The sequence below is a fragment of the Dendrobates tinctorius genome, unplaced genomic scaffold (genome assembly GCF_039654945.1).
Source record: "Dendrobates tinctorius isolate UK_male_01 unplaced genomic scaffold, ASM3965494v1 ptg000063l, whole genome shotgun sequence".
NCBI lineage: Eukaryota > Metazoa > Chordata > Amphibia > Anura > Dendrobatidae > Dendrobates > Dendrobates tinctorius.
The window spans coordinates 32,668,612-32,687,585 of NW_027361731.1; the positions used below are offsets into that span (position 1 = coordinate 32,668,612).

General features: G+C 52.7%; 2 protein-coding genes across 2 annotated transcripts in view; both read right to left on the reverse strand.

Annotated features, from left to right (window-relative positions):
• The window catches only part of LOC141093948 (uncharacterized), a 28,848-nt gene extending 22,790 nt beyond the window's left edge, over positions 1-6,058 (reverse strand). Inside the window, exon 1 of the mRNA XM_073579627.1 lies at positions 5,972-6,058. Coding sequence (XP_073435728.1) covers positions 5,972-6,058 — 87 coding nt within the window. The remainder of the gene's footprint in view (positions 1-5,971) is intronic.
• LOC141094128 (uncharacterized) overlaps positions 1-18,974 on the reverse strand; it is a 254,798-nt gene that overhangs the window by 128,368 nt on the left and 107,456 nt on the right. The gene's annotated exons all lie outside the window — the stretch shown is intronic.

An 18,974-nucleotide genomic window follows, 5' to 3' on the forward strand; every position in this document is an offset into this window, starting at 1 on the left:
AGCAGACGACAGGACCACCAGACATGTAGCATGGAGCCCCCGTCCTCTCCGCATCTCCAGCATAAATCAGGGACCCCCGGATAAATCCTGTGCAGCATGTCAGGGCATCTATACCATCTAGTCAAGATTTTGTAGTTCTTCTCCTGTGACTCACAAGAGATAGACAACTTATGAGTCAGAGTGAAGATTTTATGGCGATCCGCATCGGAAAAGTTAATCTGCAGATCTTTCTCCCATGCAGTGATGAAGCGGGGCGTGTCTGTAGATTCCAAATCAGAGATCAGGCCATAGAGGAGTGAGATCACATGAGCAGGGCCCTCCGTTAGCTGCATAAGGGTCTCAAATGGTGTCGGCAGGCCAAGATCTCCATCCTTCTTTTTAACGAAAAAGATGGGTGCACCGGCTGGAGAGGATGAGGGGCGTATAAACCCCTTAGACAGGTTCTCGTCGATATATTCTTTGAGAGTCTTGAGCTCAGGACCGGACAATGGATAAATATTACCAAAAGGAATGGAAGCAGCAGGCAGAAGCTCGATTGGGCAGTCATAAGAGCGGTGTGGTGGTAATTTATCTGCATTCTTTTTATCGCACACATCCGAAAATTCCTTATAAACTGCCGGTAACCTTAGGTCCGATGATGGGTTGCCCGGAGATTTTTCAATCGATTTCTCAGAAGTTACCTCTTTAGCTGGGAAGCGTAATCTCTTAGTCTCCCAGTCAATGATGGGATTTTGAGCCTGCAACCAGGGTAAACCCAAGATAATAGGGAAATGTGGAGAGGAAATCAGAAGGAAGGGCAATTTCTCCTGGTGATCATCTCCCATGAGGACCTTCAGTGGTTCAGTCTGCTGGTCTACGGGCCCCGAGGTCAAAGGGGAACCATCCACAGTCTCCATCAGAATTGAAGATACTCTTCTCTGTGATCGGATTCCATATTCCTTAGCAAAAGAAGTGTCCATGAAGTTACCGCTATCCCCAGAGTCTATCATGGCGGAACTGTTCACCCAACGGGAGTTAATCCAGATCTTGATAGGAAGGTAACAATGTGAATCTTTTTTCTTATTGCAAGGGTATGAAACTGCAGAAGATAGAATAACAGCATTAATGGGTAGTGTCGTTTCGGATGTAACAGAGTTCATATCTGAAAAGTCATAATCAGGAACGGTTGCTGCAATTTCGGGTGGCCCTGATTCGGAAGTCATGGAGTATGATTCAGAGTCGCGTTCTACCACGGCTGCGGTTGTCCTGCGAGAACGATTGGTGCAGTTGATAATAAAATGTCCTGACTTCCCACAGTAAAAACAAATTCTCCTTGAAGCGAAATTCCTATCGTTCGTCACTTACTCGACTTCGTAGGGAATTTACCTGCATCGGCTCAGGTGCGGACTACTCAGGACTTGGGTCGGATTCTCCTTAGGAAGGAAAGGAAGAAGCGATTTATTGCTGCGGTTCATCTCAGACCACCTAGTTTTCGTTCGGAGATGCGAGCGTCTAGGCGAATACAGTGATTGATGAAATCACCTGGAGCAGTGGGAGCCTCCGCACGTGCAAGCTCGTCCTTGATAGAACTGGACAACCCCTTCTTAAATATTGAGTACTTTGCTGCACTATTACAGGTGGTATCCTGAGCCCACCTTCTAAAATCCATAGCATACTCAGTCACTGGGCGTTTACCTTGACGCAAATTCAGCAGGGCCGTCTCAGCTGTAAGGCCACAGTTCGGATCGTCAAACATCTGCCCCATGGCGGCGATAAACATATTGAAGTCGTTCAGACATGCATCCTGTGATTCTATCAGAGGGTTTGCCCAGGCAAGAGCCTTATTAGTCAGCAACATGATGATAGTCAATACTTTGGATCGGTCCGTAGGAAACTGTGTGACATGTGCAGCAAAGTATAAACGACACTGGTTCAGAAACCCACAGTATTTGTCTCGGTCGCCACCAAACCTAAATGGCGGTAGTTTGGGGATGGTAGGAACAGAAGCCTGAGATTGTGCCTCCAGAGCCGCAACTCGGCCACGCAATTCCTGAAGGGTCTGACTGAGCACTTGTATATCATATTTAGTCTGCCCCTCTAGGCCTTCTATTCTGTTCTTCCATGTCTGCACTTCAGCGTGTACAGTGGCAGCAATATTATTTAGCTTCTTAACACGCACTTCTAAAGTCTCTGACCCAGCGGCATCCATTTTTTCAGGCTTGTGTATCCTGTCACGATACTAGTGGAGACAACTGGCCTCCAGTGGCTAGGTCAAAGAGACTGCAGACACAATGGGTTGCGCAAGCAATATTGTATTAGTGGTCTGAATGCAATATAGCATATAAGTCCAGATAAATATTCAGTCAATCTGATAAATGGTAATAGCAGAGTTGATACTCTGCGACACAGCATTCAAAATCACTGAGCAATGAGGGCACAAGACACAGACTCTTGCGGAGCGGAGGAACACACTAGCTGGCTGGAGTTCTTACTTCACCACAGGTGTAGTCAGGCAGAGGTTCCTGAAGTCAAGTGTTCAGCAATCACTCGGTCAGCAGGCAGGAATCCGGACGTGCAGGTCGACGGAGGACTCCGCCGTTAAGAGAGGACCAACAGGGATAGTAATTCCAGGCTTGGGACTGCAGAGGCACAAAGTCCAAAACATAATACACAAGCAATGAAACAGAACAGGTGCTGGCTTTATATACAGCTTTGGCAGGAAGCAAGATGGCCGACTTGTGAAACATCAAGATCCATGTTAACTAAGGGCAAGTCTAAGGGCAAGAAACATGGATTTTTGTGAGTACTCACCGTAAAATCCTTTTCTCCGAGATGCTCATTGGGGGACACAGGTACTGTGGGGTGTATGCTACTGCCATCTGGAGGCTGACACTAGGCAATACAACACAAGGTTAGCTCCTCCCCCGCCGCATACACCCTTTTCCTGATTGCGGGCGGAAACCAGTTTAGTGCAAAAGCAGTAGGAGAGCAATAACCATTAGCCTTAATGCAGTAAACAATATGTCTGGCAAAGGACCACCCTGACATTCACAACAACATGCACATTAATCAAATAAACAAGAGCCAACAGGCTAACAGGGTGGGTGCTGTGTCCCCCAATGAGCGTCTCGGAGAAAAGGATTTCACGGTGAGTACTCACAAAAATCCATGTTTCTCCTTCGTCTCATTGGGGGACACAGGTACTGTGGGACATCCTAAAGCAGTCCCTGGGTGGGAGATTGACTCACCTATCCAAGCTCCATGCATCCCTTGTTTAAAGGTGCGCTACCGCTGCTTGGAGAATCCTTCTACCCAGGCTCGCATCCGCCGAAGCCTGAGTATGGACAATGTAATATTTAGTAAACGTGTACAGGCTGGACCAGGTTGCTGCTTTGCATACCTGCTCCGCCGAAGCCTGATGCCGAAGCGCCCAAGAGGCGCCCACTGCCTGAGTAAAATGTGCTTTGATCCCTGATGGAACCAGCGCCCCTCTGATGCGATGGGCCTCTTGAATAGTTAAACGGATCCCTCTGGCTATGGTCGATTTTTGAGGCAGCGAGTCCCTTCCTGCGCCCTTCAGGAAGCACAAACGGCGAATCCGTCTGGCGCAAGGGTGCCGTCCTTGACACGTACCTCCGGAGAGCTCTTACCAGGTCTAACGTGTGCAGAGCTTCTTCCACGCGATGCACTGATACCGGACAGGATGAGGGTAAGACAATATCCTCCTTGATGTGGAATGAGGACACCCCTTTGGAAGAAAAGGGGGGAGCTGACCTAAGCACCACCTTATCTTGCGGAAAGCGAGGAACGGTGCTCTGCACGACAGTGCCGCCAACTCCGACAATCGCCTAACTGAGGTGACGGCTACCAAAAACACCCCTTCCACGAATGAAATGGTAAAGGAACGACCTGTAGCGGCTCAAAGGGAGCTTCCTGCAGAACACTCAGGACCAGGATAAGATCCCTGGTGCCTTTTGGCGCCTTATAGGGAGGTACTAGATGAGAGACTCCCTGGATGAAAGCCTTTACCTGCATATTAGTAGCCATTCTACCCTGGGATAGGAAGGACAATGCCGATATCCGACTCTTAAGAGAGCTCGGGCTAATCCTGAGTCTAGGCCCGACTGGAGAGAGGCCAAGATGTTGGGAATAGAGAATGTCCGGGGCGAAAGACCATGTTCTCGACCCCAAGTAAAGAACAACTTTCAGGAGTAACGATAGACTCTCGCCGAAGTATGCTTCCTGGCGCTAACCAATGTAGTGCCCACCTCGTGGTGAAAACCCCGCTTAAGCTAGAATCCAAGATTCAACGGCCATGCCGTGTAACACAGGGCCCCCGAGTTCGGGTGGCAGATCGGTCCTTGGGACAGCCGATCCACACGCTGCGGCAATCGCCACTGGATGTTGGTGAGCCGCTGTATCAGATCTGCATAGCATGCCCATCAGGGCCCATCTGGTGCCAGCAGCTCTACTGGTACCCTTTCCACCTTGATCTTTCTGATAACTCCTGGAAGCGATGGCAACGGAGGAAAACAGGTATGGAAAGGCGAAACTGGTCCCCTGGTAGAACCAACACCTCCACCCCGAACACTCGTGGGACCCGTGCCCGAGCAACGAACACGGGCACCTTGGCGTTCATCTTGGACGCCATCAGATCTACATCTGGTGTCCCCCATCGTTGCAAATATGCTGAACAACCTCGGGGTGTCGGCTGAGGAAGTAGACTGCCCAATTCTCTACCCCTGGGATGTGGCCCGCCGAAAATACCACTGGATGTTCTCGGCTCACTGCCGGACGTGTCCCGTCTCACGCATGGTTGTCCTGCTGCGCGTGCCCCCTTGATGATTTACGTAAGCCACTGCTGTGGCATTGACTGACTGAATCCGAACGGGTGGTTCGGCTAGGAAGTGCCGAAAATACTGCAGTGTCCGCCGGACTATACGTATCTCCAACAAGTTGACCTGGAGGCGTGCCTCCTGTCGCGACCATTGGCCCTGAGTCATGTGGTGATGAAACACTGCTCCCCAGGCCCAGGAGGCTGGCATCTGTCGTGACCACTAGCCAGTGCTCTGGGGGAAAAGGTTTACCCTGAAGAAGCGAAGATCTGACCGTTCACAACTCCAGTGAGTGTCTAATCTGAGAGGATAGCTGGCACCGCTGATCGAGGGCGAATGGATTCTTATCCCAATCTAACAAGAGAGCTTGCTGTAGCGGGTGAAGAAGGAAACTGGGCAAACGGAATCGCTTCCCTTGCTGCCACCATCTTTCCCAGCATCCTCATCCCGAAACCTATGGAGCGAGGAACTGGCTGCAGGTGCTTCCGGACTTCCTGCTGGAGCGGTACGGCTCTGTCTTGAGGGAGACTCATCAACCCTCGGGAGGTATCAAAGATCATTCCTAGGAAGAAAATCCTGTGGGTTGGGACAAGGGATGACCTTTCCCTGTTGACCAACCATCCTAAGCGGAATAGCGTATTTAGCGTAATGCTGACATTCTCCTTGCATGCTCAAAAAGAGGGACCCTTCACCAAGAGGCCGTCTAAGTATGCAAGACGACTATGCCCCGAGAGTGTAAGACGGCCCTCATGCCTACCCTTAGTTTTGTGAACCCTCAGGGGTGGTGGCTAGCCCGAAGGGCAGCGCCGCAAACTAAAAATGTTGGCCATTGATGGCGCCCCAAAGAACCTTTTGATGCAGAGGAGAAAAAGAAAAAATGCAGGTAGGCATCCTAAAAACCGACTGAGGCTATGTATTCTCTCTGCACCATGCCCGATATAACCAAACGAAGCTATCCCATCCTGAAATGTGTGATCCTGATGAACTTGTTCAGGAGCCTCAGGTCCAAAATCATCCTGACTGTCCTGTCCTTTTCGGGGACTGCGAAGAGATTGGAATAAAACTTCTGAGCCCTCTCGAGCTCTGGTATGGAATAACGACCTGTTGTCCTGGAGTGACCTGACGGCCCCCCGCAACGTCCCTGCCCTGGACTGTACCTTGGGAAGTCGGGCAGACAAAAAACAGTCTTGGGGGTTCCTGACAAACTGTAAGTCGTACCCGTAGACACCAGTTTCGTCCCCCATGAGTCGTGTGCTAACTCGACCCAGAATGACGAAATAAGAGCAGGCGCCTGCCTGCCCTGTTGATGTCGCCCATAATGCTCCCCGAGTCATTTGGCTGGGGGTTCTTGGCACCTCTCGACCTGTCGGGCGCAGAACCCTCCACTGGATTGGGTCTACATGAGACCTGTTGCTCCCTATTCTGGCTGGGGTGACTTGGACCGGCCGAACTGGCTGCCGCCGTCCCCCCGAAGTTGCGAAAGACCCGAAACTATGTCGGAAACTAGGAAAAAAGGTTGCCTGATCTTCTGCTGTGGAAGGAAGCTGCTCTTTCCTCCTGCCACGTCAGAAATGCGCTGATCCAAATTTTTCCCCAAACAGGCCCTTGATAGGGTACGGAAGTCAGAGACCTCTTGGAAATAGAATCCTCTCGCCAATCCCTTAACAAAAAGGGCTCTCCTAATGGCTACCGCGTTAGCGGCTGCCGATGCTGCACAATTGGCCGCATCCAAGGAGGCATTGATCAAGTAGTCTCCGGCCATAGGAATCTGATTTGTGACCTCTGACACCTCCGCAGGCAGGTCTCTATCTCGCAAAGCCTTATTCACTGACTCAGACCATGACATCATGGCCTTGGCTCTCCCTGTTGCACAAAGGAGGGGGCGAGCGCTGAAGCTGACACTTCAAAAATACTAATCGAGCCAAGCTCTCAATGAGTCTATCAGAGGGATTCTTAATGGACTTCGAGGCCAGACGAGAAACTGGTGGATCCACCACTGGTGATTCCGTCGATCTCCTTTTTTTTTTTTTTACAGAGTTCAGGGGCAAATGGATATCTTGCCTCCATAGTCTCCTGACCCGAGAAGCGCCTATCTGGGCGTTCTCTGTGGCGCTGCCCAATGCCTTCAAACTCTGGGTGAGTGCCAAAGACTCTGTGCGGACGCCTGGCCTGTGTAAAGGCTACTTTATGGCTCAAGGCCAGGGTAACTTCATTCTCGACCCCAAAGGTTTGCTTGACAGCTCCAATGAGGCTGTCTATTGCTACTGATAGCCCAGGATATCCAGGTCCGGCGGAGCGTCTGAGTCCCAATCCACACTCTGCCTGCTCCCAAACATAGGTGACAGAGAGCGTGATGCTGAACTCCCAGATGCCGAGGCACCAGGCAACCCGGAAAGACCTCGTGTAGGTGCGTTCCTTTGGCATCTGTCTGGCATGAGAGCGGCCCCTGCAGGCCGAGGGTTCTCGTTAGATGGAGGATCCTTCTCCGGGCGTGAAGAGAGTCGATCGCCTTTGTAAGCGACGCCATAGTGATAGCCTTCCGGAGGATTTGGCTCTCTGGACTCAGCTACCAGAGGGGGGCTCCTGGGCACGTTTGGGCTTAGGTCTCCCATTTGGGTCCTGGCCCTGGCTCAGGCTGCTTAGCAGCCGCCAAGCTTCTCTACAGGAGATGCATGCAACGTAAAAAAAAAAAAAAAAAATTGTGTGCGCTTCACCCTCCCTGGTCATATTTTTTTTTTCCTTTTTTCCCCAGAGAGGGAATGGGGGGGGGGGGGCAGGAGGGCACCCCTGCGTGTCTAGCGTGCACCTGCAGCTCAGCTGCGCTTTACCCGCTCCTGCGTCCTCCACGCCACCGCTCCTGCGCACCTCTCTGGGGCAGGCCGACCACCTTACCTCCCGCGGCCTATCCCACCCCGAAGCCGGGGCCTCAATTAATTCGGCGCCTGCCCGGCTTCAAGGGGCGGGCCGCCGGAAGTGACATCCCGACAGAGGCGGGACTTCCGCTGCAGCCTAGCTCCGGCCAAAGCCGCGGGCTCAATTTTCCAGCATCCGCCCGCGGGATGCGGCCGAGGACGCCGCAGCGGCGCAGCCGTAAACGCCGCAGCAGCGTGACTGCCGGAGGCGCTAGCCTCCGCAGCAGGAGTGGTCGGAGGCGGCGGTGGATGTGGTGGCGACGGGCGCCAGCTTACCTGCAGGAGGAAGCACCGGGAAGGATTTGCTGCACGCTCCCAGCACACCACTGCTAGGTCCGCATCTCTCTGCCCAGGAGCCCCACACATCGGTGATTTGCGATCTCTGACGACTCCACCAGGTATACCGGGGAGGAGAAGGGTGGTGGGGGATCCAGGACGGTGCAGGCACCCTAACTCCGTCCAGCTTCAGCCGAGGAGAGGGACCGTCCGCCGCCTTGCAGCACCTCCGTCTAGCGTTGGTGGAGCAGTGGGGGCCGCACAGACTAGTCTTGTGCCTCTGTGCAAGCCCATGGTTTCAATACCTAGGGGTGGACAGGGCTACATCTGACATCGTGTCCCACGTCGCGGGAGAGGATACGTGGAGGCGACACTCTCACGTGCTCGCCCGTTGATGGTTTGGGGAAATCGGACCCTTTCAATAGGATCCGTTGCCCCTGTCTCATCTTCTTAGAAAAAATAAAAAATTCTGGTAACCTGCCCAGATTTGTCCCACGGTGCGGGAAAGGATACTCGACACGTGCTCACCCGTTGATGGTTTGGGGAAATCGGACCCTTTCAATAGGATCCGTTGCCCCTGTCTCATCTTCTTAGAAAAAATAAAGAAAAGAAAAAAACAAACTAAAATAAAAAATTCTGGGAACCTGCCCAGATTTGTCCCACGGTGCGGGAAAGGATACGTAGAGACGATACTCGACACGTGCTCGTCCGTTGATGGTTTGGGGAAATCGGACCCTTTCAATAGGATCCGTTGCCCCTGTCTAATCTTCATGGAACAAAAAAAAGTCTGGAGAAAAAAGACCAGACGTGTGCCTCCAAAGACACTAAGCAAAAAACTGGTTTCCGCCCGCAATCAGGGCGAGGGTGTATGCGGCGGGGGAGGAGCTAACCTTGCGTTGTATTGCCTAGTGTCAGCCTCAAGATGGCAGTAGCATACACCCCACAGTACCTGTGTCCCCCAATGAGACGAAGGAGAAAAAACGGATTCTAGGACCAGATACTGATATTAGCATCCCATTTTGGGTTTATACACAAAGAACATTATCTAACATATCTGGGTATCAACTTAACAGCCAACAGGTCAACTCTGTTTCGGTGGAATTACACTCCACTGATCCAAAACTTCCAGAGGGACCTGGATAGATGGGCTTCCTCAAAGTTATCCTGGCTCGGCAGAATACATGCATTAAAAATTGTGTCACTGCCTCGCTTCTTATATCTAGGTCCCTCCCAATTATGGTACCAGCCAGAACGTTCACTCAGCTACACTCTATGATGTCTAAGTTTCTTTGGCTAGGAAAACAACCCAGAATTGTGCAAAAACTTATGTTCCGTCACAGAAAAGAAGGGGGTTTATCCCTCCCTAATTTTACACTTTATTACAAGTCGGCACAGATTGCTCCATTAATAAGTGCGTGTTCATATCCCAATAGTCCGAGATGGGTTATTCTGGAATCATTTCTCTCCCAACCATTCTCTTTATCAGGCCTAATGTGGACCACAGACCGACTTCCACGGGGGTTAATGAATGTGGCTCCTTTTACAGTCCACTTGTTGCTTCTTTGGAGGAAAGTCCGGTTTAAATATAACTTACAATCAAGCCCTTCTCCCCTGACAGCTTTATTACAAAACCCCATGATCCCGCCAGGCCTTGAGCCACAAATTTTTTCTTGCTGGATAATGAAAGGTATTCATATACTTAAACATTTGTGTTCCCCATTTAATATCTTACAGATGTACTGTATGGTGGACCGGTTGCTCTGGAACCATCTACCCTTTTACTGGGAACCAGGCCTTACCGGCTTCCAAAAACTTTCAGAAGCTAGTAAACTACTTATGTATGGCCACTAAAATCCACATTGCAGCAAAGTGGAAGTCGCCCTCACTGTCAATATCTATGGTGAAAGAGAAGATGAGCGACATTATGCTATATGAAAGAATAGAAGCAACTAGATCCGACAGGTGGGATTCTTTCTTCAGGGTTTGGCATCCCTGGATGGCGCTTCACTCAGATCCTCGACTGGATCAGGCATGGAGGCTCTCTACGTAGCCAATTGAGAAGTGGTCACGGCCTGGGACGGGATTCATATATGATCCTACAATAGTGAGTTGCATAACCGCTTTAAACGCCCTGGATTGGTTATTGATGACACCATTATAGATTATTGGATATCGTATAATTATATCCTTTGTGCCTTTCCCTACCCCTGTCTATGTCCTGGCTCTCCTTTATATTATTTGAAGTTTATTGAATGTATGGTAAATTGTTAGTTTACGCTCCCTTGCATGGGAGATCATAACTTGGACTTGGTTTAATAAGTTTCTAAATAAAAATTTATTGAAACTAATCTGCCGAAATCTCGTTTATTTCCTCCCTTCCAGAGTCCGGCTGAGGCTCATATACGGCCATGCTCCCCTCCAGTCACCGTGGGGGGTTTGGTAGAAGGATGGAGGGCTGTGCCTGTGAATCACGGTTCACCTTCCCTATCCTTTACCCCTTATACCTGACCTGTTTATCCAATTATCCTGAGCTAAATGGTTTTACAAACTTAACGTGAGAGGCAGGGCCGATTTTAGGCAAAGTGGGGCCCTAGGCAAAGTTTAAAATGGGGCCCAAATGCAGACATATTGCACATCACACAGAAGCATTTCGGTTGTAGTTACAAGCGCTGAGTTCAGGACGCTAAACAAGCGTGATCGACAATATTGAAATCGTTCCACACTTGTTTCCCGGCCTCTTTACACCGGCTGAGGAATAATGATGGGAACAGAACAATCACTATTAGATGAATCTGTCCCCATACAGTATCATGTTATCAGCAGCACATCTACAGTTTACACCAGCGATTTGCTGCCGAGAACAATGATTTTTCTTCCAGCATAAACATTCCAATCACTCGATGAATATGCAGCATTTTGCTTGTTTAGTATAATACACACCATAGTCCGACATATATTATAATAATAATAATAATAATAATAATAATTTTTATTTATATAGCGCCAACATATTCCGCAGCACTTTACAATTAAGCGGGGACATGTACAGACAATAAATTCAATACAAGTTAAGACAATTCAAACAATGACATTAGGAGTGAGGTCCCTGCTCGCAAGCTTACAATCTACAAGGAAATGGGGGGACACAGTAGGTGAGAAATGCTTGTTAATTCAGGTCTGGCAATTATAATAGGGATTTTCATATAAAGCTGCATGATCCGGTCATCAGCCCGTGTGTTTAAGCGCAATAGACAAGTATCAAGTGCAGTTATCATGTGCATGAAGGGTGTGGAGACAGATGAATAGTAGGGTGCAGATTCAGAATAATATTTGGAAGGAGGGAACAGGGCAAAGTTAGCTTGCTGAGTAGTTGATGTGATAGGCTTCTTTGAAGAGATGGGTTTTCAAAGCGCGCTTGAATAGGTCAGGGCTAGGTATCAGTCTGATCGTCTGGGGAAGTGCATTCCAGAGAGCTGGAGCAGCACGAGAGAAGTCTTGGAGACGGAGGTGCGAGGTTCGGATTACGGGGGATGTTAGTCTTAGGTCATTTGTAGAACGGAGGGCACGTGTAGGGCGATAGACAGAGATGAGAGAGGAGATATAAGGCGGTGCAGAACAGTGGAGAGCTTTGTGGGTGAGAGAGATGAGTTTATACTGGACCCTGTAGCGAATAGGTAGCCAGTGTAATGACTGGCACAAGATGGAGGCATCGGTGAAGCGGCTGGACAGAAATATGACCCTGGCTGCCGCATTCAAGATGGATTGGAGAGGAGAAAGTTTGGTAAGAGGGAGACCGATCAGAAGAGAGTTGCAGTAGTCCAGACGAGAATGAATAAGAGCGACAGTAAGAGTCTTAGCAGTTTCAAAGGTGAGAAAAGGTCGTATTCTGGAGATGTTTTTAAGATGCAGGTGACAAGAGCGACTGAGTGATTATAATGTGCAGCACAGTCCTCCATATTGTAAAATGCACACCCCATAGTCCTCCATATAGTATAATACACTCCCCATAGTCCTCCATATATTATTATGTGCCCCATAGTCCTCTATATAGTATAATACACTCCCTATAGTCCTCCTTATACACTCCTCAGTCTTCCATATAGTATTTTACACTTTCCAAAGTCCTACATATAGGATAATATACTCATCATAGTCCTCCATATATTAAAATACACTCCTCAGTCCTCCATATAGTATTATACACTTCCCATAGTCCTCCATATAGTATAATATACTCATCATAGTCCTCCATATATTAAAATACACTGCTCAGTCCTCCACATAGTATAATACACTCTCCATAGTGCTCCATATAATATAACGCACCACCATAGTCATCCATGTAGTACAATTCACTTCCCATAGTATAATGCACCCCATAGTTCTTCATATAGTATAATGTATTCCCCCATAGTCCTCGATACAGTATAATGCAGCCCACATATAGTATAATGCAGACACCCCACAGAGTATAATATAACCCACCATAGAATATAATGCAGCCCCCCTCATATAGTTTAATGTAGCCCCCCTCATAGGATATTATGCAATCACCCCTCATAGAATATAATAAATATAATACAGCCCCCCATAGAATATAATTTAGACCTGAATAGAATATAATATAGACTACCTCCCCATAGAATATAATGTAGCCCCAAAGAGTATGATGCAATCCTACCTCATAAAATCTAATACAGCCCCCAATAGAATATAACGTACCCCCCATAGTATATAACACAGCCACATAGTATATCACACAGCCTCCCCCATAGAATATAATATACCCCCCAATAATATATAACACAGCCCACAGAGTATAGCACAGCCACGTTGTATATAACACAACCTATATAGTATATAACACGGCCCACATAGTATATAACACAGCCCACATAGTATATAGCACAGCTCACATAGTATATAGCACAGCCCACATAGTATATAGCACAGCCCACATAGTATATAGCACAGCCCACGTAGTATATAACACAGTCCACATAGTATATAACACAGTCCACATAGTATATAACACAGTCCACATAGTATATAACACAGCCCACATAGTATATACCACGGTCCACATAGTATATAACACGGCCCACATAGTATATACCACAGTCCACATAGTATATAGCACGGCCCACATAGTATATAGCATGGCCCACATAGTATATAGCACAGCCCACATAGTATATAGCACGGCCCACATAGTATATAGCACAGCCCACATAGTATATAGCACAGCCCACATAGTATATAGCACAGCCCACATAGTATATAGCACAGCCCACATAGTATATAGCACAGCCCACATAGTATATAGCACAGCCCACATAGTATATAGCACAGCCCACATAGTATATAGCACAGCCCACATAGTATATAGCATGGCCCACATAGTATATAGCACAGTCCACATAGTATATAGCACGGCCCACATACTGTATATGGAGTCCACAAACTACAGTGGGGAAAATAAGTATTTGTTATGCTGGCAATTATGCAAGTTTTCCCACTGCAGGTACACTTCAACTGTGAGACAAAATGTAAAAATAAAAAACAGAAAATCACATTGTATATTTTCTAAATAATTAAATTACATTTTATTGCATGAAAGAAGTATTTGATCACCGACCAATTAGCCAGAATTCTGGCTCTCACAGACCTGATAACTTTTCTTTATGAAGCCTCCTCTGCACTCATTACCTGTATTAATTGCACCTGTTTAATCTCATTACCTGTATACTAGACACCTGACCACACACTCAATCACTCTCCCAACCTCTCCACAATGGCCAAGACCAAAGAGCTGTCTAAGGACACCAGGGAAAAAATTGTAGATCTGCACAATGCTGAGATGAGCTACAGGACAATATACAAGCAGCTAGGTGAGAAGGCAACTGTTGGTGCAATTATTAGAAACATTGAAGAAATACAAGATGACTGTCAATCTTCCTCAGTCTGGGTCTCCATGCAAGCTCTCGCCTCATAGAGTAAGGATGATTCTGAGAAAGGTCAGGAATCAGGCCAGAACTACATGGGAGGTCCTGGTCAATGACTTGAAGAGAGCTGGGACCACAGTCTCAAACATTACAGTTAGTAATACATGATGCTGTCATGGATTAAAATCCTGCAAGGCACACAAGGTTCCCCTGCTCATGCCAGCACATGTCCAGGCCTATTTGAAGGTCGCCAATGACCATCTGGATGATCCAGAGGAGGTATGGGAGAAGGTCAAGTGGTCAGATGAGACCAAAAGAGAATTTTTGGGTATCAACTCCATACATATGTGAGGAGGAACAAGAAGGATGAGTACAACCCAAGAACACAGTCCCAACCATGAAGCCTAGTGGGGGAAACATCATACTTTGGGGGTGCTTTTCTGCAAAGGGGACACGACAACTGCAACGTATTGAAGAAAGGATGGATGCGGTCATGTATCGGGAGATTTTGGCCAACAACCTCCTTCTCTCAGTAACAGCATTGAAGATGGGTGGAGGTTGGGTCTTCGAGCAGAACAATGACCCGAACCACACAGACAGGGAAACTAAGGAGTGGCCACTAAAGAAGAATGTCAGGGTCCTGGAGTGGCCTAGCCGGTCTCCAGACCTGAACCCAACAGAAAATCTTTGGAGGAGCGGAAACTCAATGTTACCAAGCGACAGCCCCGAAAACTGAAATATCTGGAGAAGATCTGTATGGAGGAGGGGGCCAAAAATCCTGTTTCTGTATTGTGTCAAATACTTATTTCATGCCATAAAATTCACATTAATTCCTTAGAAGTCATAGGATGTGATCTTCTGTTATTTATTGTTAGATTCTGTCTCTCAAAGGTGAAGTATTCCTACAATAACAATTACCGACCTCTCCATTCTCTGTAGGGGGAAACCTGGAAAATCGGCAGAACATCAAAGACTTATTCTCCCTACTGTATCCTGAGAAAATGTGTTCTCCAGGAATCCAATAGCGTCTTCCCTCCCAAGCCTCGCCGGGTGGGCATGAAGCGCTGGACAGTCATCGGGAATTGTCGGGACACATTTTTGGGCCATTTTTACCTATTTCCCCTTGTATAAAGGTAAACTCTGGGGAGAAAACTATTTTTTGTGGTAAAATGTTTCTTCATCGCCCAATGGTATAAAATTCTGGGCCACAGATGAGTAATTGAGAGGTGGCGGGTGTAACATGGCGCCTCTTATCGGGGGCTCTGATAATGTGATATGGCCCCTAACACCATAAGAGCAGACTCTGCCCTGTCAGACGGCGCTCCTTCCCTCCTGAGGAGTGTCCGGCCCCTTATGGGGTATCGGCACTCAGGGGAAATTGTGGAACAAGTGGTTTCTGTTTTCTTCTCTTCTCCCGTGTGATAATTACAGACTTGGGGACGGAGCGACATTTTAGTGGGAACATTTCATTCCTCCGCTCAATGTTACACAATTCTGTGCCCCCCTGAGGGTTAATAATCCTCCCTGCCCCCTAGATGAGCCCCCAGAGGTGGAGGGGGTAACATGGGGCCACTTGTGGGGTCTCTGCTGTTCTGGTGTCAGCGCTCGTCACACGGCGTCCGCCGTCTATCCCCGCCACAATGGCGCCCCTTCCCTCCCGAGCCTGTGGGGTATCGGCACTCAGGAGACACAGCGCACTGTGCGGCCTCAGCGCTCCTGTCACCTTTAGGACAATGATACATTGGGGGAAAGTCACATTTCTGTGAGGAAAACACTAAAATTGTCATTTTCTCCTTCCACATTGCTGAAATTCCTGTCACACTGTCCGAATTCAGAGATTGTCCTGTCAGAAAGGAGAACACAGGGAGCGAAAGGGTTAATAGGACTCACAGGAGGAACCGGCCCAGAAAGCAGAAGGTCCAGGAGGGTCTGCCACATATATGGCTGCTCTGTACACAGGACCTGTGATGAGGTCACAGGAGGGGAGGAGTCAGGGGTCACATGATCAGGGGCCTCACTGTCTGCCACATATATGACGGTGAGGAGAAATCCAAGTGGCCAGAAGGAGCTGTGGTGACGTCATGCCATGTGACCAGAAGGGGCGGTGCCTCCTTCCGTAGAGCAGACGGGAGGAAGCTGTGGCCCCGCCCACACTGTCCAGCATTTCCCATAGGAGAGCGCGCAGCAGAGCTGTCAGCGGGGAAGAGCGCGGCACAACACACGGAGAAGGGAGATGGCGTGTGGAGGGAACGGAGGCTGAGCCGGCGTGTGGCGGAGGCTGAGCCGGCGTGTGGCGGAGGGGAGCGGAACTGGAGCTGGCGTGTGGCGGACGGGAGCGGAGCCGGAGCTGGCGTGTGGCGGACGGGAGCGGAGCCGGAGCTGGCGTGTGGAGGACGGGAGCGGAGCCGGAGCTGGCGTGTGGCGGACGGGAGCGGAGCCGGAGCTGGCGTGTGGCGGACGGGAGCGGAGCCGGAGCTGGCGCGTGGCGGACGGGAGCGGAGCCGGAGCTGGCGCGTGGCGGACGGGAGCGGAGCCGGAGCTGGCGCGTGGCGGACGGGAGCGGAGCCGGAGCTGGCGCGTGGCGGACGGGAGCGGAGCCGGAGCTGGCGCGTGGCGGACGGGAGCGGAGCCGGAGCTGGCGCGTGGCGGACGGGAGCGGAGCCGGAGCTGGCGCGTGGCGGACGGGAGCGGAGCCGGAGCTGGCGCGTGGCGGACGGGAGCGGAGCCGGAGCTGGCGTGTGGCGGACGGGAGCGGAGCCGGCGTGTGGCGGACGGGAGCGGAGCCGGCGTGTGGCGGACGGGAGCGGAGCCGGCGTGTGGCGGACGGGAGCGGAGCCGGCGTGTGGCGGACGGGAGCGGAGCCGGCGTGTGGCGGACGGGAGCGGAGCTGGCGTGTGGCGGACGGGAGCGGAGCCGGAGCTGGCGTGTGATGGAAGGGAGCGGAGCTGGCATGTGGCGGAGCGGAGCCGGAGCTGGCGTGTGGCGGACGGGAGCGGAGCCGGAGCTGGCGTGTGGCGGACGGGAGCGGAGCCGGAGCTGGCGTGTGATGGAAGGGAGCGGAGCCGGAGCTGGCGTGTGGCGGACGGGAGCGGAGCCGGAGCTGGCGTGTGGCGGATGGGAGCGGAGCTGGCGTGTGATGGAAGTTAGCGGAGCTGGTGTGTGGCGGACAGGAGCGGAGCTGGCGTGTGGCGGAGCTGGCGTGTGGCGGACGGGAGCGGAGCTGGCGTGTGGCGGACGGGAGCGGAGCCGGAGCTGGCGTGTGGCGGACGGGAGCGGAGCTGGCGTGTGGCGGACGGGAGCCGGAGCTGGCGTGTGGCGGACGGGAGCGGAGCCGGCGTGTGGCGGACGGGAGCGGAGCCGGCGTGTGGCGGACGGGAGCGGAGCCGGCGTGTGGCGGACGGGAGCGGAGCCGGCGTGTGGCGGACGGGAGCGGAGCCGGCGTGTGGCGGACGGGAGCGGAGCCGGAGCTGGCGTGTGATGGAAGGGAGCGGAGCTGGCATGTGGCGGAGCGGAGCCGGAGCTGGCGTGTGGCGGACGGGAGCGGAGCCGGAGCTGGCGTGTGGCGGACGGGAGCGGAGCCGGAGCTGGCGTGTGATGGAAGGGAGCGGAGCCGGAGCTGGCGTGTGGCGGACGGGAGCGGAGCTGGCGTGTGGCGGACGGGAGCGGAGCTGGCGTGTGGCGGACGGGAGCGGAGCTGGCGTGTGGCGGATGGGAGCGGAGCCGGAGCTGGCGTGTGATGGAAGGGAGCGGAGCTGGCGTGTGGCGGACGGGAGCCGGAGCTGGCGTGTGGCGGACGGGAGCCGGAGCCGGCGTGTGGCGGACGGGAGCCGGAGCCGGCGTGTGGCGGACGGGAGCCGGAGCCGGCGTGTGGCGGACGGGAGCGGAGCCGGCGTGTGGCGGACGGGAGCGGAGCCGGCGTGTGGCGGACGGGAGCGGAGCCGGCGTGTGGCGGACGGGAGCGGAGCCGGAGCTGGCGTGTGATGGAAGGGAGCGGAGCTGGCATGTGGCGGAGCGGAGCCGGAGCTGGCGTGTGGCGGACGGGAGCGGAGCCGGAGCTGGCGTGTGGCGGACGGGAGCGGAGCCGGAGCTGGCGTGTGGCGGACGGGAGCGGAGCCGGAGCTGGCGTGTGATGGAAGGGAGTGGAGCCGGAGCTGGCGTGTGGCGGACGGGAGCGGAGCCGGAGCTGGAGTGTGGCGGATGGGAGCGGAGCTGGCGTGTGATGGAAGTTAGCGGAGCTGGTGTGTGGCGGACAGGAGCGGAGCTGGCGTGTGGCGGAGCTGGCGTGTGGCGGACGGGAGCGGAGCTGGCGTGTGGCGGACGGGAGCGGAGCCGGAGCTGGCGTGTGGCGGACGGGAGCGGAGCTGGCGTGTGGCGGACGGGAGCCGGAGCCGGCGTGTGGCGGACGGGAGCGGAGCCGGCGTGTGGCGGACGGGAGCGGAGCCGGCGTGTGGCGGACGGGAGCGGAGCCGGCGTGTGGCGGACGGGAGCGGAGCCGGAGCTGGCGTGTGGCGGACGGGAGCGGAGCCGGAGCTGGCGTGTGATGGAAGGGAGTGGAGCCGGAGCTGGCGTGTGGCGGACGGGAGCGGAGCCGGAGCTGGAGTGTGGCGGATGGGAGCGGAGCTGGCGTGTGATGGAAGTTAGCGGAGCTGGTGTGTGGCGGACAGGAGCGGAGCTGGCGTGTGGCGGAGCTGGCGTGTGGCGGACGGGAGCGGAGCTGGCGTGTGGCGGACGGGAGCGGAGCCGGAGCTGGCGTGTGGCGGACGGGAGCGGAGCTGGCGTGTGGCGGACGGGAGCGGAGCTGGCGTGTGGCGGACGGGAGCCGGAGCCGGCGTGTGGCGGACGGGAGCGGAGCCGGCGTGTGGCGGACGGGAGCGGAGCCGGCGTGTGGCGGACGGGAGCGGAGCCGGCGTGTGGCGGACGGGAGCGGAGCCGGCGTGTGGCGGACGGGAGCGGAGCCGGCGTGTGGCGGACGGGAGCGGAGCCGGCGTGTGGCGGACGGGAGCGGAGCCGGCGTGTGGCGGACGGGA